This window comes from Girardinichthys multiradiatus, chromosome 13 (genome assembly GCF_021462225.1).
Source record: "Girardinichthys multiradiatus isolate DD_20200921_A chromosome 13, DD_fGirMul_XY1, whole genome shotgun sequence".
NCBI lineage: Eukaryota > Metazoa > Chordata > Actinopteri > Cyprinodontiformes > Goodeidae > Girardinichthys > Girardinichthys multiradiatus.
Window position 1 is genome coordinate 6,105,015 of NC_061806.1, and position 26,933 is coordinate 6,131,947.

General features: G+C 42.9%; 1 protein-coding gene across 2 annotated transcripts in view; it reads right to left on the minus strand.

The window, feature by feature from the left end:
* Positions 1-26,933, minus strand: part of atat1 (alpha tubulin acetyltransferase 1) — an 85,738-nt gene that overhangs the window by 17,411 nt on the left and 41,394 nt on the right. For both annotated transcript variants that reach the window (XM_047383999.1, XM_047383998.1), the window contains one exon: positions 15,713-15,781. In XM_047383999.1, coding sequence (XP_047239955.1) covers positions 15,713-15,781 — 69 coding nt within the window. The remainder of the gene's footprint in view (positions 1-15,712; positions 15,782-26,933) is intronic.

Consider the following 26,933-nt stretch of genomic DNA (forward strand, 5'->3'; position numbering starts at 1 on the left):
AGAATCTGTTCCACTTTTAATTTCCTCATTATCACTGAAAAGCACAATGGAGGGCAATAATTCTGTTTCTGCCCCTTCACAAATTGATTATTTTGTTCATAGTGTTTCTTCATCATTGCGTGATGCATTAGACAATGCAACCCCCTTGAAAAAGAAGGTAATCATTAATAGGAGGCTAGCTCCTTGGTTTAATTCAGAGCTGCGTACTTTAAAGCACAATGTTAGAAAATTGGAGAGAAAATGGCGCTCTACACACCTAGAGGATTCCTACTTAATCTGGAAAAATAGCCTACTGTTGTATAAAAAGACACTTGGCCAAACCAGAACAGCTTATTTCTCATCATTAATACAAGAGAACAAGAATAATCCTAGGTTTCTCTTTAGTACAGTTGCTAAACTTACACAGAGTCATAGCTCTGTTGAGCCATCCATTCCCTTAGCTCTTAGCAGCCATGACTTTATGGGATTCTTCTTAAATAAAATTTATTCTATTAAAAAGAAAATCTTTGACATACTCCCGAAGATGATTACTTCATCCTCAGCAAGTGAGACAACATTGGAAATAACTGCAGAACCTGATTTGTGTTTGGACTGTTTTGATCCTGTGAAGCTTCCTGAGTTATCAGAAATATTAGCTTAATCTAAACCTTCAACTTGTATGTTACACCCAATCCCAACCAAATTATTTAAGGAAGTGTTCCCTCTGATTACCAGCCCCATTTTAGATATGATTAATCTATCTTTAGTAAATTGATATGTACCACAGGCTTTTAAGGTAGCTGTAATTAAACCTTTACTTAAGAAACCTTCGCTTGATCGAGATGACTTGAAAAATTACAGATCTATATCCAATCTTCCATTCTTATCTAAAATTCTTGTGAAAATAGTTGCTAATCAAATGTGTGAACATTTACACAGCAATGACCTGTTTGAAGAGTTTCAGTCAGGTTTCAGAGCTCATCATAGCACTAAAACAGCTCTGCTGAAAGTCACTAATGATATTCTTATGGCCTCAGATAATGGACTTGTGTCTGTTCTGGTTCTGTTAGATCTCAGTGCTGCATTTGATACAGTCGACCATAATATTCTCTTAAAAAGGCTGGAATATGCTGTAGGGATCAGGGGAACAGTGCTAGGCTGGTTTAAATCTTACCTGTCTGACAGATTCCAGTTTGTTCATGTAAATGATAAATCATCTTTAAACTCCAGGGTTAATTGTGGAGTACCACAGGGTCAGTACTTGGGCCAATTGTCTTTACTATATATATGCTTCCAATTGGTCAAATTATCAGGCAGCATGGGATAAATTTTCACTGTTACGCTGATGATACTCAGCTTTACTTATCCATAAATCCTGATGAGCCCAACCAGTTAGATAGACTACAAGCATGTCTTGAAGATATAAAAACTTGGATGACTTTAAATGTTTTGCTTCTAAATTCAGACAAGACAGAAGTTGTCGTCTTTGGACCGGAGTCTTTAAAAAAGAAACTGCTTAGTCAATCACTTAACCTGGATGGCATTAAATTGACCTCCGGTAATAAAGTAAAAAACCTTGGTGTTACGTTTGACCAGGACATGTTATTTAAATCCCATATTAAACAGGTTTCCAAGATTTCCTTCTTTCACCTCCGGAACATTGCCAAAATTAGAAATATCCTATCCAGGTGTGACGCTGAAAAACTAGTCCATGCATTTGTTACTTCAAGGCTGGACTATTGTAATTCGTTACCATCAAGATGTCCACAAAATGCAGTTAAAAGCCTTCAGCTGATTCAAAAAGAGTTCTGATGAAAATTAAAAAGAGAGTTCATATTTCTCCTATTTTAGCTTCCCTTCATTGGCTCCCTGTTAAATTTAGAATAGAATTTAAAATTCTCCTCCTCACATAATGATCTAGCTCCATCATACAGGTCCTTCTCAAAATATTAGCATATTGTGATAAAGTTAATTATTTTCCATAATGTAATGATGAAAATTTAACATTCATATATTTTAGATTCATTGCACACTAACTGAAATATTTCAGGTCTTTTATTGTCTTAATACGGATGATTTTGGCATACAGCTCATGAAAACCCAAAATTCCTATCTCACAAAATTAGCATATCATTAAAAGTGTCTCTAAACGAGCTATGAACCTAATCATCTGAATCAACGAGTTAACTCTAAACACCTGCAAAAGATTCCTGAGGCCTTTAAAACTCCCAGCCTGGTTCATCACTCAAAACCCCAATCATGGATAAGACTGCCGACCTGACTGCTGTCCAGAAGGCCACTATTGACACCCTCAAGCAAGAGGGTAAGACACAGAAAGAAATTTCTGAACGAACAGGCTGTTCCCAGAGTGCTGTATCAAGGCACCTCAGTGGGAAGTCTGTGGGAAGTAAAAAGTGTGGCAGAAAACGCTGCACAACGAGAAGAGGTGACCGGACCCTGAGGAAGATTGTGGAGAAGGGCCGATTCCAGACCTTGGGGGACCTGCGGAAGCAGTGGACTGAGTCTGGAGTAGAAACATCCAAAGCCACCGTGCACAGGCGTGTGCAGGAAATGGGCTACAGGTGCCACATTCCCCAGGTCAAGCCACTTTTGAACCAGAAACAGCGGCAGAAGCGCCTGACCTGGGCTACAGAGAAGCAGCACTGGACTGTTGCTCAGTGGTCCAAAGTACTTTTTTCGGATGAAAGCAAATTCTGCATGTCATTCGGTAATCAAGGTGCCAGAGTCTGGAGGAAGACTGGGGAGAAGGAAATGCCAAAATGCCAGAAGTCCAGTGTCAAGTACCCACAGTCAGTGATGGTCTGGGGTACCGTGTTAGCTGCTGGTGTTGGTCCACTGTGTTTTATCAAGGGCAGGGTCAATGCAGCTAGCTATCAGGAGATTTTGGAGCACTTCATTCTTCCATCTGCTGAAAAGCTTTATGGAGATGAAGATTTCATTTTTAAGCACAATCTGGCACCTGCTCACAGTGCCAAAACCACTGGTAAATGGTTTACTGACCATGGTATCACTGTGCTCAATTGGCCTGCCAACTCTCCTGACCTGAACCCCATAGAGAATCTGTGGGATATTGTGAAGAGAACGGCGAGAGACTCAAGACCCAACACTCTGGATGAGCTAAAGGCCGCTATCGAAGCATCCTGGGCCTCCATAAGACCTCAGCAGTGCCACAGGCTGATTGCCTCCATGCCACGTCGCATTGAAGCAGTAATTTTTGCAAAAGGATTCCCAACCAAGTATTGAGTGCATAACTGTACATGATTATTTGCAGGTTGACGTTTTTTGTATTAAAAACACTTTTTTTTATTGGTCGGATGAAATATGCTAATTTTGTGAGATAGGAATTTTGGGTTTTCATGAGTTGTATGCCAAAATCATCCGTATTAAGACAATAAAAGACCTGAAATATTTCAGTTATTGTGCAATGAATCTAAAATATATGAATGTTACATTTTCATCATTACATTATGGAAAATAATGAACTTTATCACAATATGCTAATATTTTGAGAAGGACCTGTACATCAGAGATCTGATGGTTCCATATGTTCCTAACAGGGCACTTCGTTCTCAGACTGCAGGTTTACTGGTGGTTCCTAGAGTCTCTAGAAGTAGAATGGGAGGCAGATCCTTTAGTTATTTATCAAGCTCCTCTCCTGTGGAACCAGCTCCCAGCTTTGGTCCGTGAGGCAGACACCCTGTCTACTTTTAAGGCTAGGCTTAAAACTTTCCTTTTTGATAAAGCTTATAGTTAGAGTGGCTGAGTTTATCAGGGAGGGAGCCTTCCTCCCTCCCTGTTGGATGGAGTAAGGGGGAGTCAGGTTTAGCCTAAACTGGCTCAGTTATGGTTGAGGTGCAAACACACCCTCCATTTCTGCTACCTGTGTGACCCCTTCTCTTTTCCGATGATTGTGATCAGTCTGACAGAGAGAGGTATCCCAATCCTTGTGGTTTTTAGTATAACAATGACCATCAGTGGGACCCTTTATGGGGTTCCTTGTTGTAAATAAGCACCGTTTAACAAAATAATCTGAACTGAAACTATCTGTGTAGTTTTGCTGCTATAGGCTTAGGCTGCTGGAGGACATAACGACCACTTTCACCCTCTTCGCTATATTCTCACACTACTCTCCAATTTTGCATTATTTGCTGTTATTTCAGCTTTTAACCTTGTTCTCTCTATTCTCTTCCTAGAAGCTACACCTGGCCTGGCTCTGTGTCTACCTGTGACACCTTTCTGGAGAGGGGAATCGTCTGAGCTTCTGCTGGCAACAACTTAATGCTCACCCTCTATTGATGATCCACATAGCCCTGTCTTTTAGTGTTTAACCCTTTGTCTCTCCTAGACATGGCGATTGACTGAGCTTAACTGTTACAAACTCTATGTGCTCTCTTTAAGACTCTAACCTTGAAAACTGGCTCAGAGTTCATCTGTTCTTTCTTTCTAGGTAAAACGACTAAAGGAGCTACATCCATTAACATTTACTTTTCCTTCTGTTATATATAACAAAGTGTAATGTGTTCTTATGTTCATAACAGTGTGGAATTAGTCTGAACCTGTAGCGCTTAGAAAGTTAACTGTGCAGAACAATATGTATTATTTGTGAACTTGAAAAAACAGGCACTAAAGGGTGTGAGTGCATGTGTCAGTTTCATCAATAGAAGATGCCTCAGAACTGACCTTCAGCAAAAGAATGTATGAGAAACTGACTGCAGCCAAAGAATGTATGAGAAACTGTCTGCAGCAAAAGAATGTGTGAGAAACTGATAAGGCGCTGCACAACAAATGTAAAATGTATATTCCCTGGTATGTGTGTGTTCAATAAAAGAACGGTGCAGGGGAGAGAAGAGCAGAAGTGTTCCTGACTACACAGAGACAGCACCTCTCTTCCCCGGCTCTTCCCCGGCCGGGTGAATCAGCTTCAACCTCTAGTCCGTGTTTTGCTTTTTTAGACATTTAAGTTTAGTTTTTCTCGAGCAGAATTAAGATGTTTGACCAAATAAACGAACACGCAGGAGTTTAGAAGGACAACTTCGACACTTCCCATAGAAAGTACTCCTGGATCAGTGCTTCTGTGTTCTTTTTGTGTCTCTGCTCTGTTCTCTCAAACCCCCAGTCGGTCGTGGCAGATGGCCGCTCACACTGAGCCTGGTTCTGCTGGAGGTTTCTTGCTGTTAAAAGGGAGTTTTTCCTCTCCACTGTCGCTACATGCATGCTCAGTATGAGAGATTGCTGCAAAGTCAACGCCAGTGACTGTCCACTGTCTCTACATGCTCATCCAGGAGGAGGGAATGCTGCAAGTCACTGACTGGATGCAATCTGCTGGGTCTCCTTACACAGAAATTGTTTTTATCCAATTTGAATAAATAACTGAATCTGACTGCACTGTTCAATGGTTAGGATTAATTGGAATGTATGTACCTGACTGTACCTGCCTTGAGACAACATGTGTTGTGTATTGGCACTATATAAATAAAACTGAATTGATTTGTTTACAGTGTGGGTGGGGAGCTGCTGACCTCGACTGGGGACATTATCGGGCGGTGGAAGGAGTACTTCGAGGATCTACTCAATCCTGCCACCACGCATTCCCTGGTGGAAGCAGAAGCTGGGGACTCGGGGTTAGACTCTTTCAATACCCAGGCTGATGTCACCGGGGTGGTTAAAAAGCTCTTTCTTTGTCCTTATTGATGACTGCTTAGTAATATTGTATTTTGCTCTCTTTTTCTCCTACATCAATTTTTGGTTCACCCATTCTACCTAAATGGTTCTTTTTAACACTATTTTTCCATTTTTGTCTGGTAATTCATCTAAAGCTCCCTCGTGGTGTCCTGTGGGGGTTGCTCCAGGAGTATGGAATTAGGGGCCATCCAGTCTCTGTACAAGCGGAGCAGGAGTTTGGTCCGCATTGCCGCCTCTAAGTCGGACCTGTTCCCAGTGCACGTTGGACTCCAGCATGGCTGCCCTTTGTCAGTCCTGTTCATAACTTTTATGGACAGGATTTCTAGGCGCAGCCAAGGGCCAGAGGGGATCTGGTTTGGGGACCAGTGGATTTTGTCTCTTCTTTTTGCAGATGACTTGGTTCTGTGGCCCCCTCTAGCCAAGACCTACAGCTGCACTGCAGCAGTTCGCAGCCGAGTGTGAAGCAGCTGGGATGAAGATCAGCTCCTCCAAGTCTGAGGCCATGGTTCTCGACCGGAAAAGGGTGGCTTGTCCTCTTCAGGCTGGAAGGGAGTTCCTGCCTCAAGTGGAGGAGTTCAAGTATCTTGGGGTCTTGTTCACGAGTGAGGGAAAAATGGAGCAGGCGATTGACAGATGGATCGGTGCGGCTGCCGCAGTAATGGGGGCGCTGTGCCAGTCCATTGTGGTGAAGATAGAGCTGAGCCAAAAAGCGAAGCTCTCGATTTACCGGTCGGTCTTTGTTCCTGCCCTCACCTATGGCCATGAACTTTGGCTCATGACTGAAAGAACGAGATCCCGGATACAAGCGGCTGAAATGAACTTCTTCCGTAGTGTGGCCGGGCACTCCCTTAGGGATAGGGTGAGAGGAACTCACTCATCCGGGAGGAGCTCGGAGTAGAGCCCCTGCTCCTCCACATCGAGAGGAGCCAGTTGAGGTGGCTGGGCATCTATACTGGATGCCTCCTGGAGGCCTTCCTCAGGAGGTGTTCCAGGCACGTCCCACCAGGAGGAGGCCCAGGGAATGGCCCAGGACACGCTGGAGGGACTATGTCTCTCGGCTGTGGGCTGTGTAGAATATATACTATTTATGTGTGTAATATAAACAATCTATGTGTGTAATATAAACCATCTATGTATGTAACTGGCATGTGTACATAGAGCAGAGGGGTTCAAGCTTAGGGAGTGAAGCATAGAGTCCAAAGTCATAAATTAGTGAAGGACAAGGAATCACCAATGGGGGAGAAGAAGACAGGGGAGTACAGGGCACAGAGAGGGCAAGGTCATAAATTGGGGAAGGAGACAAGGCGGGAGCCAGACAGGACATGAGGTTATATTGTTGCTGGGGAGATATTTACAGACAGGATGATTGTGTATGTGTACTGCATAGCAGCGAGGGGTATATAAAGGTATTGTGGCCCCTCCAAAACGGACAACACACAGACGTTTCCAGGTACCCGTGTAAGTGTGATGTCCCCTCTCTGAATTCAGATTGGTTTTTTATAAACTTGTGGAAACGTACAACTGATCTCTGACTGATGATTGTCCTTTGGGTGCCAAATAAAGGTGAGAGGTGAGGAGTAATGTAAGAGTTAACTGACGGCCAGTAAAGTTTTCCTACCTCAACAGTAACGTACAAACACACATACATTTGCAAAAATCTTTTCCTATTTTCTGCAATGAAGAACGCTTATTAACCGCTGCTCATGTGACACGCTTGCTTGACGTGGACAGATATAGTGGGTTAAAATAATATTTTAGGGTTAGAAAAGTATCTTCAAAAGGGTGATAACTTAACTCATTTGATACTTTCCAGTTAATTCTTTTAGAGAAGCAAGTTCTCTTTCGTCGTGGAATATTCAGGGTCAATTATTATAGTGATTAAAAGTTATTAAAAAGCAGAGGAAGTTACATCTCCAAAACTCAGCAGTAACCATGTTCGTTCGTTCGTTCGTCGTCTTCCGCTTATCCGGGACCGGGTCGCGGGGGCAGCAGACTCAGCAGAGACGCCCAGACGTCCCTCTCTCCAGACACCTCCTCCAGCTCCTCCAGGGGGAGCCCAAGGTGTTCCCAGGCCAGCCGAGAGACATAGTCCCTCCAGCGTGTCCTGGGCCGTCCCCCGGGCCTCCTCCCGGTGGGACGTGCCTGGAACACCTCCCGAGGAAGGCGTCCAGGAGGCATCTGGTATAGATGCCCGAGCCACCTCAACTGGCTCCTCTCGATGTGGAGGAGCAGCGGCTCTACTCCGAGCTCCTCGCGGATGGCCGAGCTCCTCACCCTATCTCTAAGGGAGTGCCTGGCCACCCTACGGAGGAAGCTCATTTCAGCCGCTTGTATCCGTGATCTCGTTCTTTCGGTCATGACCCAAAGTTCATGGCCATAGGTGAGGGTAGGAACGTAGACCGACCAGTAAATTGAGAGCTTTGCTTTTCGGCTCAGCTCTCTCTTCACCACAATGGACCGGCACAGCGCCCCCATTACTGTGGCAACCGCACCGATCCGTCTGTCGATCTCCCGCTCCATTCTTCCCTCACTCGTGAACAAGACCCCGAGATACTTAAACTCCTCCACTTGAGGCAGGAACTCCCCTCAAACCTGAAGAGGACAAGCCACCCTTTTCCGGTCGAGTACCATGGCCTCGGACTTGGAGGAGCTGATCCTCATCCCAGCCGCTTCACACTCGGCTGTGAACCGCCACAGCGCATGCTGTAGGTCTTGGCTAGAGGGGGCCAGCAGGACCACCTCATCCGCAAAAAGAAGAGACGAAATCCACTGGTCCCCAAACCAGACCCCCTCCGGCCCTTGGCGGCGTCTAGAAATCCTGTCCATAAAAGTTATGAACAGGACCGGCGACAAAGGGCAGCCCTGCCGGAGTCCAACATGCACTGGGAACAGGTCCGACTTAGTGCCGGCAATGCGGACCAAACTCCTGCTCCGCTTGTACAGGGACCGGATGGCCCCTAATAAAGGGCACCCGATTCCATACTCCTGGAGCACCCCCCACAGGGCATCACGAGGGACACAGTCGAATGCCTTCTCCAGGTCCACAAAACACATGTGAACCGGTTGGGCAAACTCCCATGAACCCTCGAGCACCCTGTAGAGGGTATAGAGCTGGTCCAGTGTTCCACGGCTGGGACGAAAACCACACTGTTCCTCCTGAAGCCGAGGTTCGACTATCGGTCGGACTCTCCTCTCCAAAACCCTGGCGTAGGCCTTACCAGGGAGGCTGAGGAGTGTGATCTCCCTGTAGTTGGAACACACCCTCCGGTCCCCCTTCTTATAAAGGGGGACCACCACCCCAGTCTGTCAGTCCAGAGGCACCGTCCCCGACCGCCACGCAATGTTGAAGAGGCGTGTCAACCATGACAGCCCTACAACATCCAGACACTTGAGGTACTCAGGGCGGATCTCATCCACCCCCGAAGCCTTGCCACCGCGGAGCTTTTTAACCACCTCGGTGACTTCAGCCTGGGTGATGAAAGAGTCCAACCCCGAGTCCCCAGCCTCTGTTTCCACCACGGAATGCGTGATGGCAGGATTGAGGAGATCCTCGAAGTACTCCTTCCACCGCCCGATAATGTCCTCAGTCGAGGTCAGCAGTCTCCCGCCCCCACTATAAACAGTGTTGGCAAAGCACTGCTTCCCCCTCCTGAGGCGCTGGACGGTTTGCCAGAATCGCTTCGAGGCCAACCGGTAGTCCTTCTCCATGGCCTCACCGAACTCTTCTCAGGCCCGAGTTTTTGCCTCTGCCACAGCCCGGGCCGCAGCACGCTTGGCCTCACGGTACCCGTCAGCCGCCTCAGGAGTCCCACAAGCCAACCACAGCCGATAGGACTCCTTCTTCAGCTTAACAGCATCCCTTACTGCCGGTGTCCACCACCGGGTTCTGGGATTGCCGCCACGACAGGCACCGCAGACCTTACGGCCGCAGCTATGGGCAGCAGCATCGACAATAGATGCAGAGAACATGGTCCACTCGGACTCTATGTCTCCAACATCCCCCGGGATCTGGTCGAAGCTCTCCCGGAGGTGGGAGTTGAATACATCCCTGGCTGAGGGCTCCGCCAGGCGTTCCCAGCAGACCCTCACTATGCGCTTGGGCCTGCCAAGTCTGTCTGGCTTTCTCCTCCTCCAGCGGATCCAACTCACCACCAGGTGATGATCAGTGGACAGCTCAGCCCCTCTCTTCACCCGAGTGTCCAAAACATGCGGCCGAACGTCTGATGATACGACAACAAAGTCGATCATCGACCTCCTGCCTAGGGTGTCCTGGTGCCAAGTGCACTGATGGACACCCTTATGTTTGAACATGGTGTTCGTTATGGACAATCCGTGACTAGCACAGAAGTCCAATAACAAAACACCACTCGGATTCAGATCGGGGAGGCCATTCCTCCCGATCACGCCTCTCCAGGTGTCACTGTCGTTCCCCACGTGGGCGTTGAAGTCCCCCAGCAGAATAATGGAGTCCCCGGGAGGGGCACTATCCAGCACCCCCGACAGGGACGCCAAGAAGGCAGGGTACTCTGCACTACCACTCGGCCCATAGGCTGAAATGATAGTCAGAGACCTCTCCCCAACCCAAAGGCGCAGGGATTACAACCCTCTCATCCACTGGGGTAAACCCCAACACGAGACGGCTGAGCTGGGGGGCAACAAGCAAACCCACACCAGCCCGCCGCCTCTCCCCGTGGGCCACTCCAGAGTAGAAGAGAGTCCAACCCCTCTCAAGGAGATGGGTTCCAGAGCCCACGCTGTGCGTGGAGGCGAGTCCGACTATTTCTAGTCGATATCTCTCGACCTCCCGCACAAGCTCAGGCTCCTTCCCCCCCAGCGAGGGGGGGAAGAAGCTGAGAATAACAGAAAACACATGGTTACTGCTTAGGCAGTAGCCATGTGTTTTCTGTTATTCTCAGGACAGACCTCATGAAGGAGCATTTTTAAAACCCATTGCATGTGCAACACCTGATGGGGTCTCTTTCAGCCATTGTTTTCTGTTGTCAGAGATTGTATCCCATAAATCTAATGGGTAGAGACCTCATTAAAACAGGCTTAGTTCTCCTGCAGATGGTCTTCATACAGTCGCTGACACAGTACTTACAGTTTGGTGCAGTTTATGTCCACAAGTGCTAACTGACGCTTATGGAAAGTACAAATTCATTGTTTTTCACAGCAGCTGCTGGGAAGAGGTTATATTAATTTTTTCCTTCCCTCTTCTGATTCATGCAGCGTGTTGATTTACACTGTACCTTATATCAGATCCTGACAAAAACTATGAAAGGCTTGGTTCTGCAGTTTCTTTCCCTTTGGGGAAGGAAAGGAAACCTAATCAGTTTTGTGCTGCACAGAAATATTAAAACACTTGTTGTTTTCTAAGATATCACCAGCTAAAACTTTTTAAACTTTTGAGAGTAATTGGTTTTGTTAAACACATTTTACTTGGCAAGACAAACCTTCAAAATGAGAATGAAAAAATTTGATTATTTTTGAAGGTAAGATTCTGATTGGACAGTGGTACCACACAAAAATTAAACTAAACTTTTTTAAAGCATGCTTTTTCTTTATTTTAAAACAGATCTGTGTTTTTTGTTTTTGGCTTTTTAGCATAATGATGTCTGAAGCTTCTTATGAACTGGGTTAGGAGCAAATATGATCTGAGGTAAATTAGGAGCTGTGAACTAGTGATTTTAAATCTGATTATTGTCCAAGCAGAAATAATACACTAACAGGTCTGGGGATATTTAGCCAATCTTCTCTTCAATCTGCAGAGAGCTAACATCATTGTTCAATGGAGTAGTACTCAACCTGTGGTTCCTGGACTCCTGAAGCCCATGAGCCATAGATTTTAGGTCCATAAAATTATAATACTTAATTAAAGCTAGACTGATTACCTATTAAAATAGATCTAGGCCAATGATGGGTTCCAGTCATTTGGTGGCTTTGAAATGCAATAACACTCAAAATTTCTACTCTGGGGAACACAGATCGGGGTTGAAGAGTTTTGTTTTGGAACCAAGGTTAGGATTCTTTATAACGGAATAAAGACAAGTAAAATCTTTCATTTTTGGAAAAGAAAAGAAATAAAGGCTCTCTTAATACTAAAGAGGATAGTCGGCTTAAACTCCAGTCTCCTTGTTTGATTTCTTAGAGTTTAAAGATTAAAAGAATAACTAGGAATACAAAGGTACACAAGGTAATTTCAGATTACTAAGAGATAAAATATTGGAACATTTATCAGCATTTGGATTATTAAAGAGGGGTTCTAGTAATAATTTTCTCCCCAACTCTCAAAATTTAAATAGCCAAATTAAGGAAAATTGTGTCTTCCCTTTGAAACACTATGTGGAAAAAGTCCAGTTTGGAATCAAGCTTCTTATCTTAATTTCTGATTAAGTCAAACACTGCAGTTTTTGTTTTGTTTGGGTATACCATAAAAATGTCAACGCCGGCTTAAAATACTTCCTTGCATTTAACCTGAGTAGAGAAATTCTTGAATGCAGCAGCGATCAAAATTGAGCAAAACAAAAAGAGAATTATAACAATAACTCTCAGGATTGTAGTTATTATTACAGAGTTACAGTACAAAGAATTGGCAAAAGGTTTCAGCATCAGTGAATTTTGATTCATTTAAGAGAAAACTGTTCCTGTGCTTCTAAATACTTTGAGATCTCTTTGGATTATGTGCATCTTAAAAAGGATCCCAAAGATTGTCATAACAGTCAGTCATTTTCTACCGCTTATTCCATAGTGGGTCGTGGGGGAGCTGGTGCCTATCTCCAGCAGTCTATGGGCGAGAGGCAGGGTACACCCTGGACAGATCGCCAGTCCATCACAGGGCAACACACAAACAACCATGCACACACTCGTTCATACACCTAAGGGCAATTTAGAGTGACCAATTAACCTAACAAGCATGTCTTTGGACTGTGGGAGGAAGCCGGAGTACCCGGTGAGAACCCACGCATGCACGGGGAGAACATGCAAACTCCATGCAGAAAGACCCCAGGCTGGGAATCGAACCCAGGACCTTCTTGCTGCAAGGCAACAGTACTACCAACTGCACCACCGTGTACCCATAACAAAATTGATCAATTACAGCATTAAAAGATATGGCTGAGAAAACATATTCGGAAAAGAGATTGTTAAAAATTTCTTTGAATTCTTGAAGCTTCAAATTTGGCCATTTGTCTGTCTTTGATGTTTTGTCTTTGTTTGTTGGAATGAATGTTTGTTTATATGTTGCATGAAACAATAATCCATGTTTAGAATAATGTTTCTAAATCCCAGATTGATTAAAAGTTTGAGTTTTCAGGAGAGTTAAGAAGCAGCTTGTTTCTGAGGTAGGTGCATGTTAACAGTTTTGCAGTTTAAGGTTCACTAAGATGGATTGGAATGAAGAAACCGTGGGTCCGCCCGTAGGCTGCCAATCAGAGGTTAGTTCTGCCTGACTCCGCCCATTCACCAGGTTTGTTCATGCCTTTGCTGTCATGGTAACGCTCAGCACCTCCCTTCCTGAGTTTTAACACTGTTTAAGAGACAATAGAATCAAAATGCTTGTAGTGATTGTTGCCTTAAAAACATGTGTTTTGTATAATAATTAAGGATGTAGCATGACATTTAGATTTATGTGTTTTACTATTAAAAGGTTAGTGAAATAGTTTAAACTGGTTTGAAGAATTAGTTTTGCATGCAGGATCATTGGTGATTTATTAGATTGAAAGTTTTCCCTGGTGCCATTAAGCTAACTGACAGTTCAAGACATGCCAAAAGTAAGGAATATATTTTTGATAAAGAATCAGAGTTATGATTTCATACTTGACAGGAATTATTTATTAGATTAAATTTGTAGAGTGTATGCATCAGAATTACATTAGATTTACATTAATCTAATACTTATCTGCATACAAGGCAAATCAGGATGATATGTGACTAATTTCTAAGTGAGATATTGATTAACTGAATAACTAAAGTTTGTGTTTTGTTGTTACTGGAACTGAGTTGCAGTTAAAAACATCTGGATTTTATTTATGTTGTTTTTGTTAAATTCATAGAGACACATATTTATATCAGAATTCATTTCTCTGGTTCTATGTAATGTGATCTTGGTTACTAGAACATTCTTGTTTAAACTTTTTGCTGGATTGTCGCAGGGGTTGGACCCTGCGCCAGAAGGGGGGGAATGTCAGAATAAAGTAACAAGGGGATATTGCCAAGATAATTTTCTTCCACATCTTTGTGGGAAGATAGGATGTTGTTTTACTGTCAAAACCTGTCCACTGTGGTTTCTCAAGTTTCACAGACGGTGAAGGCTGCATTACCAAAAACAGCCACTTCCACCCTCCAGTCCTTTATCCCTGGTGACTGGATTCTGCTCAGAGAGTCTAGGAGAAAACACTGGAAGCCACAGGTGCTGGAAAGGCCCATATCAGATCCTACTAGACACCCAGGAAAGCTGCAGGAAAGCTTCAGCTTCCCCAGCTTCATCTGGCTTCCAGGACACAAGTCATCTTCCAACTGGATCATCCGCGGCCTGAAAGGTGTGAGGACAGCAGACCACCACAAGACAAAGAACTGTAAGCTGATCACTGGCGAGTGATTGAAGAGGTGGTGGAAGAACACTGTTCTTACAAGGGCACAATAATCTCTTGGGCAGTGCAACGTTATTTCAGAATCTACTTAAGGCCATCGCATTGCCTGAAAGTTAGAAATCATAAGGTCATTTGCCTCACTGCACACACACCACAGTGAGAGACACACAGGAAACATACAGGGAAGACCTCTACACATTTGCACATAACCTTTCTCTGGATGATGGACTGGCGACGTCTGCCACAGAGAGACAGTCAAACATGCGCCATGATGTTTAGTCTCCTTAATTTCTTAACATTTGGTGGCTACTAGGCTCCTTTGCCTGGACAGCAAGGGTCAGCCAAATTCTTTTCTCCCACTTTGACAGCAAAACTGACTGTTAGAAGGAAATCTCAGATGCTTTTATCTAACTTTCATGTTTATTGCTTGATATCTATCATTATGGTACAAATTTGAAATGTGTTCATTTCCGCCGTTGTTATAATTTGTTTTCAGTACCAGGAAAGGAGTTGTAATGTAAATTCTTGTATTAAGTGCTCTAAGGTGTTCCAAAGTGTATGATCTTTAGGTTACCTCTTTTTCTTCAGAAGATCTGTGTTAGAGGAGGAAGCTGTAAGAACCAGGAGCAGATGGGTCTGCTCATAAATAACGTTGTTACCCCTGACCCGAGGACGGTTCAGGACCGTAAAGCACAAACTCTTTTAAGTTGAGATAACACCCACATACTCTTTAAATACTGTGTGTAAATGTTGACACCACACTGAACCCAAAGACAGAAGAAGAGGCGGAATGATTGAGTTTCTCTCACTGGGAGTGGTGGAGCTTCCCTCCCACCCCAGAAGATACCGTTCGGCGGACATTTTATATTTTATGTTACATTTTGATGTTTCTGTATCTTTTTCAGGTTATGATTTAACTTTGTGTGGATAAGGACTCAGTGTGTGAATGCATGGACGCATAATATGATGTATGCATGTTTTTTAATGATTTTCTCTTTTACAGGTAGTACAGTACTTTTTAGACTTATTTCTACTTATTTTTAGAAGGACATTTTAGATTGTGAACTCTTTTATGAGAGTTCAGCTCCCCCCAGAGGAGCTGGAGAAGGTGTCTGCGGAGAGGGACGTCTGGGTGTCTCTGCTGATACTGCTGTCCCCGTGACCCAGTCCCGGATAAAGCGGAAGACAACGAGTACGAGTATGAGTAGTTAAGTATTGCCGTTTACTTCTTTATATCTGGTTTCATGTCTGGGTAGCTAAGTGTTTATCGGACAAATAAAAAAATCAGTCATTATTTGAGTACAATTGTGCTTTACATTTCCTTCAATTACTAAGGTTACCTGATTGATACCTGCAGAACAGCATTCTAGTGACCTCCAATGGCAAAATTAATATAAGTTTGTTTTAACCAACATTTAAACAAAACGGAAATAATAGTTTACCTTCTCTTTCCATTAAAGAATAAGGCTTAATGTCTCCATCAGGCTTTTTAACTCTTCTCAAGTGGGCCACTGTAAAAAAAACAACAAAAAAACAAGAAAAGCAAAATTAGTTCTGAACAGTAAACAGCAAGCTAATTTTTCTCTTTGCAATACATTAATACAATTTAATTTTGATCCTTGGAATAGAAGATCTACAGCCAATTAAGTCATACATCACTACATCACTTTGACCAGCCAAGCAAAAACATTAAAGTGCCTTTGATATCTTCATATTTAATGTATATACACTGCTCACAAAATAAAGGGAACACTTAAACATGATATAACTCCAAGTAAATCAAACTTCTGTGAAATCAAACTGTCCACATAGGAAGCAACACTGATTGACAATCAGCTTCACATGCTGTTGTACAAATGGAATAGACAACAGGGGGATATATTTGGAGATTAGCAAGACACACTCAATAAAGGAGTGGTTTTGCAGGTGGGGACCACAGACCGCTTCTCGGTACCTCTGCTTTCTGGCTGATGTTTTGGTCACTTTTGAATGTTGGTGGTGCTTTCACACTCGTGGTAGCATGAGACGGACTCTAGAACCCACACAAGTGGCTCAGGTAGTGCAGTTCATCCAGGGTGGCACATCTACAGGTCCTTCTCAAAATATTAGCATATTGTGATAAAGTTCATGATTTTCCATAATGTAATGATGAAAATTTAACATTCATATATTTTAGATTCATTGCACACTAACTGAAATATTTCAGGTCTTTTATTGTCTTAATACGGATGATTTTGGCATACAGCTCATGAAAACCCAAAATTCCTATCTCACAAAATTAGCATATTTCATCCGACCAATAAAAGAAAAGTGTTTTTACTACAAAAAACGTCAACCTTCAAATAATCATGTACAGTTATGCACTCAATACTTGGTCGGGAATCCTTTGGCAGAAATTACTGCTTCAATGCGGCGTGGCATGGAGGCAATCAGCCTGTGGCACTGCTGAGGTCTTATGGAGGCCCAGGATGCTTCGATAGTGGCCTTTAGCTCATCCAGAGTGTTGGGTCTTGAGTCTCTCAACGTTCTCTTCACAATATCCCACAGATTCTCTATGGGGTTCAGGTCAGGAGAGTTGGCAGGCCAATTGAGCACAGTGATACCATGGTCAGTAAACCATTTACCAGTGGTTTTGGCACTGTGAGTAGGTGCCAGGTCGTGCTGAAAAATGAAATCTTCATCTCCATAAAGCTTTTCAGCAGATGGAAGCATGAAGTGCTCCAAAATCTCCTGATAGCTAGCTGCATTGACCCTGCCCTTGATAAAACACAGTGGACCAACACCAGCAGCTGACACGGCAACCCGGACCATCACTGACTGTGGGTACTTGACACTGGACTTCTGGCATTTTGGCATTTCCTTCTCCCCAGTCTTCCTCCAGACTCTGGCACCTTGATTTCTGAATGACATGCAGAATTTGCTTTCATCCGAAAAAAGTACTTTGGACCACTGAGCAACAGTCCAGTGCTTCTTCTCTGTAGCCCAGGTCAGGGGAATCCGGCACCTGTAGCCCATTTCCTGCACACACCTGTGCACGGTGGCTCTGGATGTTTCTACTCCACACTCAGTCCACTGCTTCCGCAGGTCCCCCAAGGTCTGGAATCGGCCCTTCTCCACAATCTTCCTCAGGGTCCATTCACCTCTTCTCGTTGTGCAGCGTTTTCTGCCACACTTTTTCCTTCCCACAGACTTCCCACTGAGGTGCCTTGATACAGCACTCTGGGAACAGCCTATTCGTACAGAAATTTATTTCTGTGTCTTACCCTCTTGCTTGAGGGTGTCAATAGTGGCCTTCTGGACAGCAGTCAGGTCGGCAGTCTTACCCATGATTGGGGTTTTGAGTGATGAACCAGGCTGGGAGTTTTAAAGGCCTCAGGAATCTTTTGCAGGTGTTTAGAGTTAACTCGTTGATTCAGATGATTAGGTTCATAGCTCGTTTAGAGACCCTTTTAATGATATGCTAATTTTGTGAGATAGGAATTTTGGGTTTTCATGAGCTGTATGCCAAAATCATCCGTATTAAGACAATAAAAGACCTGAAATATTTCAGTTAGTGTGCATTGAATCTAAAATATATGAATGTAAAATTTTCATCATTACATTATGGAAAATAATGAACTTTATCACAATATGCTAATATTTTGAGAAGGACCAGTATGTGAGCTGTGGCAAGAAGGTTTGCTGTGTCTGTCAGCGTAGTGTCCAGAGCCTGGAGGCACTACCAGGAGACAAGTCAGTACACCAGGAGACGTGGAGGAGGCCGTAGGAGGGCAATAACCCAGCAGCAGGACCGCTACCTCCACCTTTGTGCAAGGAGGAACAGGAGGAGTACTGCCAGAGCCCTGCAAAATGACCTCCAGCAGGCCACAAATGTGCATGTGTCTGCACAAACGGTTAGAAACCGACTCCATGAGGATGGTATGAGGGCCCAACGTCCACAAATGGGGGTTGAGCTCACAGTCCAACATCGTGCAGGACGCTTGGCATTTGCCAGAGAACACCAGGATTGGCAAATTCACCACTGGCGCCCTGAGCTCTTCACAGATGAAAGCAGATTCACACTGAGCACATGTGACACAGTCTGGAGACACCGTGGAGAGCGATCTGCTGCCTGCAACATCCTTCAGCATGACCGGTTTGGCAGTGGGTCAGTAATGGTGTGGGGTGGCATCTCTTTTGTGGGCCACACGGCCCTAAATGTGCTCGCCAGAGATAGCCTGACTGTCATTAGTTACCAAAATGAGATCTTCAGACCCCTTGTGAGACCATATGCTGGTTCGGTTGGCCTTGGGTTCTTCCTAATGCAGGACAATACTAGACCTCATGTGGCTGGAGTGTGTCAGCAGTTCCTGCAAGATGAAGACATTGAAGCTATGGACTGGACCGCCCGTTCCCCAGACCTGAATCCGATTGAGCACATCTGGGATATTATGTCTCGCTCCATCCACCAACGTCACGTTGCACCACAGACTGTCCAGGAGTTGGCAGATGCTTTAGTCTGGGTCTGGGAGGAGATCCCTCAGGAGACCATCCGCAGTCTCATCAGGAGCATGCCCAGGCGTTGTAGGTCATACAGGCACATGGAGGCCACACACAATACTGAGCCTCATTTTGACTTGTTTTAAGGACATTACATCAAAGTTGGATCAGCCTGTAGTGTTTTTCCACTTTAAGTTTGTGTGTGACTCCAAATCCAGGCCTCCATTGGTTAATAAATTTGATTTCCATTGATGATTTTTATGTGATTTTGTTGTCAGCACATTCAACTTTGTGCAGAACAAAGTATTCAATGAGAATATTTCATTCATTCATTCAGATATAGGATGTGCTATTTGAGTGTTCCCTTAATTTTTTTGAGCAGTGTATATATAGATATATATATTCCAGTGGAGTAAATAAAAACAGGAAACATTAACTTGCAATTCCTCTTCAACATATAGGCAACTGCATACACTTCAAAGACAAGATATTTAATTTTCAAACTAACAAACTTTATTGGCTTTGTTGCAAATATTCACTCATTTTCCACATTCCAAAAAAGCTGGAATAGGGGTAAAAAAGACAGGGAAATTTAAAGTATGTTAAAAAAACACCTGTTTGAAACATTCCAAAGGCTCAGTTGTTCACGAGCAAGAATGGAGCGAGTTTTACCAGTTTATGAATGTTTATCAATGTACAATTGCAAGGAATTTAGGAATTTCATGATCATAATAACATCAAAAGATTCAGAGAATCTGGATAAATCTCTCCACGTAAGCCGCAGGGCCGAAAATCAACATTGAATGCTCGTGACCTTGGAGCCTCAGGAGGCAAATAGACATAATTCTGTAACAAATATTACCACATGGTCCCAGGAACATTTCAGAAAACTGTTTTCAGTTACTACAGTTCGTCGCTACATCTACAAGTTCAAGTTAAAACTCTACCATGCAAAGCAAAAGTCATATATCCCAAAACGTCAACACCAAACGACAGCCCCCTGCTTCTCTGGGCCCGAGCTCATCTGAGATGGACTGACGCAAAGTGGAAAAGTGTGCTGTGGTCTGACCAGTCCACATTTCAAATTGTTTTAGGAAATTAATGGACCCCATGTCCTCCGAGCCAAAGAGTAAAAAGGACTATCCGTATTGTTTTCAGCGCAAAGTTCAAAAGTCAGCATCTGTGATGGTATGAGGGTGTGTTAATGCCCATGGCATGGGTAACTGGCACATTTGTAATGGCACCATTAATGCTGAAATGTACATACAGGTTTTGTAGCAATAAATGCTGCCTTCAAAACAGAGACTTTTTCAGAGATCCCTGCTTATTTCAGTAAGACAATGCCAAGTCACCTTCTGCATGTGTTCCAACAGCGTAGCTTCATAGTAAAAGAGTGTGGGTCCTAGACTGGCCTGCCTACAGTATACACCTGTCTCCCATTGTAAAAGTGTGGCACATTATGAGGTGCAAAGTACTACAACAGAAGAACCGAGGAGGGGCACATTATAACTCCCTTGGTGAGCTAGACCCAAGGATGTCTAGATGGATGGATACCCACCAAAGTTCAGCTTGGCCCCTGTGGCCCACAGCTGGCCAACACATTCCGGTGCATCATAGACCACCTGATGGAAGCCAACCACTTAGGACCATGGTGGCTTATGGTAATGTTCTGTTGAGCAACTATGAGTCATGCCATCCTTGTGAATGACATGTAATGGAGATGTACCACCTAGCTAAGAAATGTTGCCGACCATGTACAACCTCAATCCATCCATCTATTTTATATACCTGCTTCTTTTATACTGGGTCATGGGGGAGCTGGTGCCTACAGAGGTATAACCTTTTAGGGATATACTGTACAGACCAAAAGTTTGGACACACCTTCTCATTCAAAGAGTTGTCTTTATTTTCATGACTATGAATATTGTAGCTTCACATTGAAGGCATCAAAACTATGAATTAACACATGTGGAATTATATACTGAACAAAAAGGTGTGAAACAGCTGAAAACATGTCTTATATTCAAGGTTCTTCAAAGTAGCCACCTTTTGCTTTGATTACTGCTCCGCACACTCTTGGCATTCTGTTGATGAGCTTCAAGAGGTAGTCACCTGAAATGGTTTTCACTTCACAGGTGTGCTCTGTCAGGTTTAATAAGTGAGATTTCAAGCCTTATAAATGGGGTTGGGACCATCAGTTGTGTTGTGCAGGGGTTGGATACAGTACACAGCTGATAGTCCTACTGAATAGACTGTTAGAATTTGTATTATGGCGAGAAAAAAGAAGCTAAGTAAAGAAAAATGAGTGGCCATCATTACTTTAAGAAATGAAGGTCAGTCAGTCCGAACAATTGGGAAAACTTTGAAAGTGTCCCCGAGTGTAGTTGCAAAAACCATCAAGCGCTACAAAGAAACTGGCTCACATGAGGACCGCCCCAGGAAAAGAAGACCAAGAGTCACCTCTGCTGCGGACGATAAGTTCATCCGAATCGTCAACAGCCTCAGAAATTGCAGGTTAACAGCAGCTCAGATTAGAGAACAGGTCAATGCCACACAGAGTTCTAGCAGCAGACACATCTCTAGAACAACTGTTAAGAGGAGACTGTGTGAATCAGGCCTTCATGGTAAAATAGCTGCTAGGAAACCACTGCTGAGGACAGGCAACAAGCAGAAGAGACTTGTTTGGGCTAAAGAACACAAGGAATGGACATTAGACCAGGGGAAATCTGTGCTTTGGTCTGATGAGTCCAAGTTTGAGATCTTTGGTTCCAACCACCGTGTCTTTGTGCGGGGCAGAAGAGGTGAACGGATGGACTCTACATGCCTGGTTCCCACCGTGAAGCATGGAAGAGGAGGTGTGATGGTGTGAGGGTGCTTTGCTGTTGACACTGTTTGGGATTTATTCAAATTGAAGGTATACTGAACCAGCAGGCCTACCACAGCGTCTTGCAGCAGCATGCTATTCCATCCGGTTTGCATTTAGTTGGACCATCATTTATTTTTCAACAGGACAATGACCCCAAACACACCTCCAGGCTGTGTAAGGGCTATTTGACCAAGAAGGAGAGTGATGGGGTGTTGCACCAGATGACCTGGCCTCCACAATCACCGGACCTGAACCCAATCGAGATGGTTTGGGGTGAGCTGGACTGCAGAATGAAGGCAAAAGAGCCAACAAGTGCTATGCATCTCTGGGAACTCCTTCAAGACTGTTGGAAAACCATTTCAGATGACTACCTCTTGAAGCTCATCAACAGAATGCCAAGAGTGTGTGGAGCAGTAATCAAAGCAAAAGGTGGCTACTTTGAAGAACCTAGAATATAAGACATATTTTCAGTTGTTTCACACTTTTTTGTTCAGTATATAATTCCACGTGTGTTAATTCATAGTTTTGATGCCTTCAGTGTGAAGCTACAATATTCATAGTCATGAAAATAAAGAAAACTCTTTGAATGAGAAGGTGTGTCCAAACGTTTGGTCTGTACTGTATTCGGATGGCTGTGGCAGCAGGACCATGTGCCCTGCTACAAAGCAAAAATGGTTCAGGAATGATTTTAGAACTTCAGTGATTTTAAGCTCTTAACTTTGCCTTCAAATTTCCCAGATCTCAATCCAGTTGAGTATATTTGCAATGTGGTGAACTTTGATCCATGTGTGTTCCTCAATGTAACTTATAGAATTTAAAGAAACAGCTGTGAATATGTTGGTGTCTATACCACAGCCCACCCTCATAGGTCTTGTGCAGCCAGGACTTGTGTGGCTTCTGTTGACAAGTCCATGTTGTTTATGATATATTAAAAACAAATTTCCACTCCCACCATCCATTTAGGTGGTTCCTCTTCAAGCCCAGGCTATCTAGGCCTGTGACTTAATGGTTCTTCTGTACAGAGATTTTAGAAGATGCCCCTGATTTCTGTTGAAGGCACTTTTCAATTCAATTCAATTCAGTTTTATCTACAGGTCCTTCTCAAAATATTAGCATATTGTGATAAAGCTCATTATTTTCCATAATGTCATGATGAAAATTTAACATTCATATATTTTAGATTCATTGCACACTAACTGAAATATTTCAGGTCTTTTATTGTCTTAATACAGATGATTTTAGCATACAGCTCATGAAAACCCAAAATTCCTATCTCACAAAATTAGCATATCATTAAAAGGGTCTCTAAACGAGCTATGAACCTAATCATCTGAATCAACGAGTTAACTCTAAACACCTGCAAAAGATTCCTGAGGCCTTTAAAACTCCCAGCCTGGTTCATCACTCAAAACCCCAATCATGGGAAGACTGCCGACCTGACTGCTGTCCAGAAGGCCACTATTGACACCCTCAAGCAAGAGGGTAAGACACAGAAAGAAATTTCTGAACGAATAGGCTGTTCCCAGAGTGCTGTATCAAGGCACCTCAGTGGGAAGTCTGTGGGAAGGAAAAAGTGTGGCAGAAAACACTGCACAACGAGAAGAGGTGAATGGACCCTGAGGAAGATTGTGGAGAAGGGCCGATTCCAGACCTTGGGGGACCTGCGGAAGCAGTGGACTGAGTCTGGAGTAGAAACATCCAGAGCCACCGTGCACAGGCGTGTGCAGGAAATGGGCCCCAGGTCGAGCCACTTTTGAACCAGAAACAGCGGCAGAAGCGCCTGACCTGGGCTACAGAGAAGCAGCACTGGACTGTTGCTCAGTGGTCCAAAGTACTTTTTTCGGAAGAAAGCAAATTCTGCATGTCATTCAGAAATCAAGGTGCCAGAGTCTGGAGGAAGACTGGGGAGAAGGAAATGCCAAAATGCCAGAAGTCCAGTGTCAAGTACCCACAGTCAGTGATGGTCCGGGGTGCCGTGTAAGCTGCTGGTGTTGGTCCACTGTGTTTTATCAAGGGCAGGGTCAATGCAGCTAGCTATCAGGAGATTTTGGAGCACTTCATGCTCTGCTGAAAAGCTTTATAGAGATGAAGATTTTATTTTTCAGCACGATCTGGCACCTGCTCACAGTGCCAAAACCACTGGTAAATGGTTTACTGACCATGGTATCACTGTGCTCAATTGGCCTGCCAACTCTCCTGACCTGAACCCCATAGATAATCTGTGGGATATTGTGAAGAGAACGTTGAGAGACTCAAGACCCAACACTCTGGATGAGCTAAAGGCCGCTATCGAAGCATCCTGGGCATCCATAAGACCTCAGCAGTGCCACAGGCTGATTGCCTCCATTCTACGCCGCATTGAAGCAGTAATTTCTGCAAAAGGATTCCCGACCAAGTATTGAGTGCATAACTGTACATGATTATTTGAAGGTTGACGTTTTTTGTATTAAAAACACTTTTCTTTTATTGGTCGGATGAAATATGCTAATTTTGTGAAATAGGAATTTTGGGTTTTCATGAGCTGTATGCCAAAATCATCCGTATTAAGACAATAAAAGACCTGAAATATTTCAGTTAGTGTGCAATGAATCTAAAATATATGAATGTTAAATTTTCATCATTACATTATGGAAAATAATGAACTTTATCACAATATGCTAATATTTTGAGAAGGACCTGTATATAGCGCCAATTCACAACACGTCGTCTCAAGGCACTTCAGAAAGGGTTTGGAATGGTATAGGGTTTGTTGGGGAGGTTAGATTAAACTACTGAGTTGGGGGGCGAAATAAGAATAAAGTTGACTCAGAAACTTTACAGAAAATAAAACAAATCAGAGATGAACTAAACCAAGAATTACAATCTAATATACAAAAGAAATTGTTATTCCTAAAACAGTTACTATGAATTTAGTCCTAAATCTATAAAACATTTAGCCTACAGACTAAAAAAACAACAAGAGAAAAGAATGATTTATAAAATTAGACGAAGCCCACTTACTATTAAATAAAGTGTTGTTGCCTACCATATCACCTGAACAAAATGAAGCTCTGACCAAAAATATATCAGCCCAATTAGAAAGCACTATAAACAAGTTAAAATTTAAAAAATCACCAGGAGCAGATGGATTCAATGCCGAATGGTATTGAATCCATCTGCTCCTGAAAGAGCTCTCCCCCATTATTTTAAGAACATTTAACTGGGTTATAAATGGAGGGCAGATCCCACCCTCCTGGAAGGACACAATAATCACTATTATCCCAAAAGAGGGTAAAGACAAACTGGACTGTTCAAATTATCGCCCAATCAGTTTACTTAATCAGGACTACAAAATATTTACCTCCATAATAGCTAAAAGATTGGAATGTATCCTTCTGGATATAATAAACCTAGACCAAACAGGATTTATCTTGGAGAGAGGAAGCAGGGGCAATATCAGACGAACACTACATGTGATAAATGAAATCACGAGAAAAAATATACAAGCAGTCATATTGGGATTAGACGTGCAAAAAGCATTTGATACAGTCGACTGGTCATTCCTATTTAAAGTCCTATCCCAATTCAGCTTTTCAGATAAATTTGTAAAGATAATCAAGAAACTATACAACAAACCCACAGGAAAAATTAGGATTAATCGTGAATTGACAGGAGGATTAATTGAACAAGGATGCAGGCAGGGATGTACTATGTCCCCATTGTTATTTGCCGTATTCATTGAGCCCTTAGCTCAATGAATACGCCCCTAGCACAGTGGATTGAAGTAAATCACAAAGAACAAAAAATAGCATTGTTTGCAGACGACATATTAATTCACTTAGCTACACCTCGAGAATCTTTACCAGAACTACACAAAATATTCTTGGATTATGGGAAATTCTCAGGTTACAAATTAAACTCATAAATCTAAGGTCCTAACATTCAATTGCTCGCCTAATAATACTGTCAAAGATAAGTTTAAAATAAATTGGGACATGAAATCGATTAGATATCTAGGTGTAACCATTCCTAAAGAAATAAAAAACATCATCTTTGAAAACTATGACTCGCTATTAACCAAAATAAGAATCAACTAATCCAGATGGAGTCTTATTCCATATCTGGGACTTATGCAAAGAGTAGAAGCCATAAAATGATAGAGTTACCAAAATTACTGTATCTTTTTCAGACAATACCAGCAGAACCAGCCAAAGCTATGTTCCTTGAAATCGATAAATTCTAGATTTATTTGGGATGGAAAACGGCCTAGGATCAGATATAGAACTTTACAGCTGGCCAAAAACAAAGGAGGCCTCACACTCTCGAATATGAACAACTATTTTAAAGCAGCACAAATAAGCCCATTAGCTGAAATATGCAATCCATTGTATAATGCAAAATGGAAAGAAACAGAATGTAAGAGTAAGGGTTTCCCACTGCAAGTGGTAATTGGTAAAATAGATGTAATTAATAACTTGAAGGAACTTGACCCATGCTCAGAAACGGCACTCAGGACCTGGTCAAGACTAGTAAAAGGAAACAAGGAATCTTGTCTACCGATTAGATGGATAGCCTATGATCAAGATAAAACTGACAGGACATTTAAGAAATGGTCAGGGAATGGCTTGATAAAATACAATGACCTTTACCATAATGGCTGCCTGATGAACCTTCAAGAAATAACGCAGAGACTTTTTTTGTTTCTTACAAATCAAACACTACTTAGAAACAACATGTAAAGTTGAACCAGCCAGGCCGTTTCTATATATTTTAAATATATATTTATAATATGTATATTTAAAATCCTACAAGTCAGTTCCTGGGAAGAAATTGACAACAAGCATACATAATGGATTAGAAAACCTGAAAGGAGAAGATACAATGTATATTAAAGAGAAATGGGGAAGGAAAGTAATTTCATCATCCATATTAATGATTGGCTGAATGTTATAAATAACTGTTGGAATTGTACATATTCACTGTTATATAGAGAATCCGCCTGCAAGAGTATCACACGCTTCTTCAAAACTCCAGCTCAGAGGGCCATGAATGCCGATAAATCATGCTGGAGGTCATGTGGATCAAAACAAGCTCATCATTTTCATGTTTTCTGGAGTTGTCCTAAATTACTCACTTACTGGGATAAAATCAAGCAATTGACTGTCGCAATGAGAATGGAGCAGGACAGACTTGAAGATTGTTGGACTCCTTGGAGGTCTTTCATGAACAATAGAATTGAAACTAATTAATGTAAATATGACACCCATTGTTCATTATCAATGCTACTCTACAATGTTGATACAGACTATTCAATTGTAATCACGCAATATCTTTGTTTA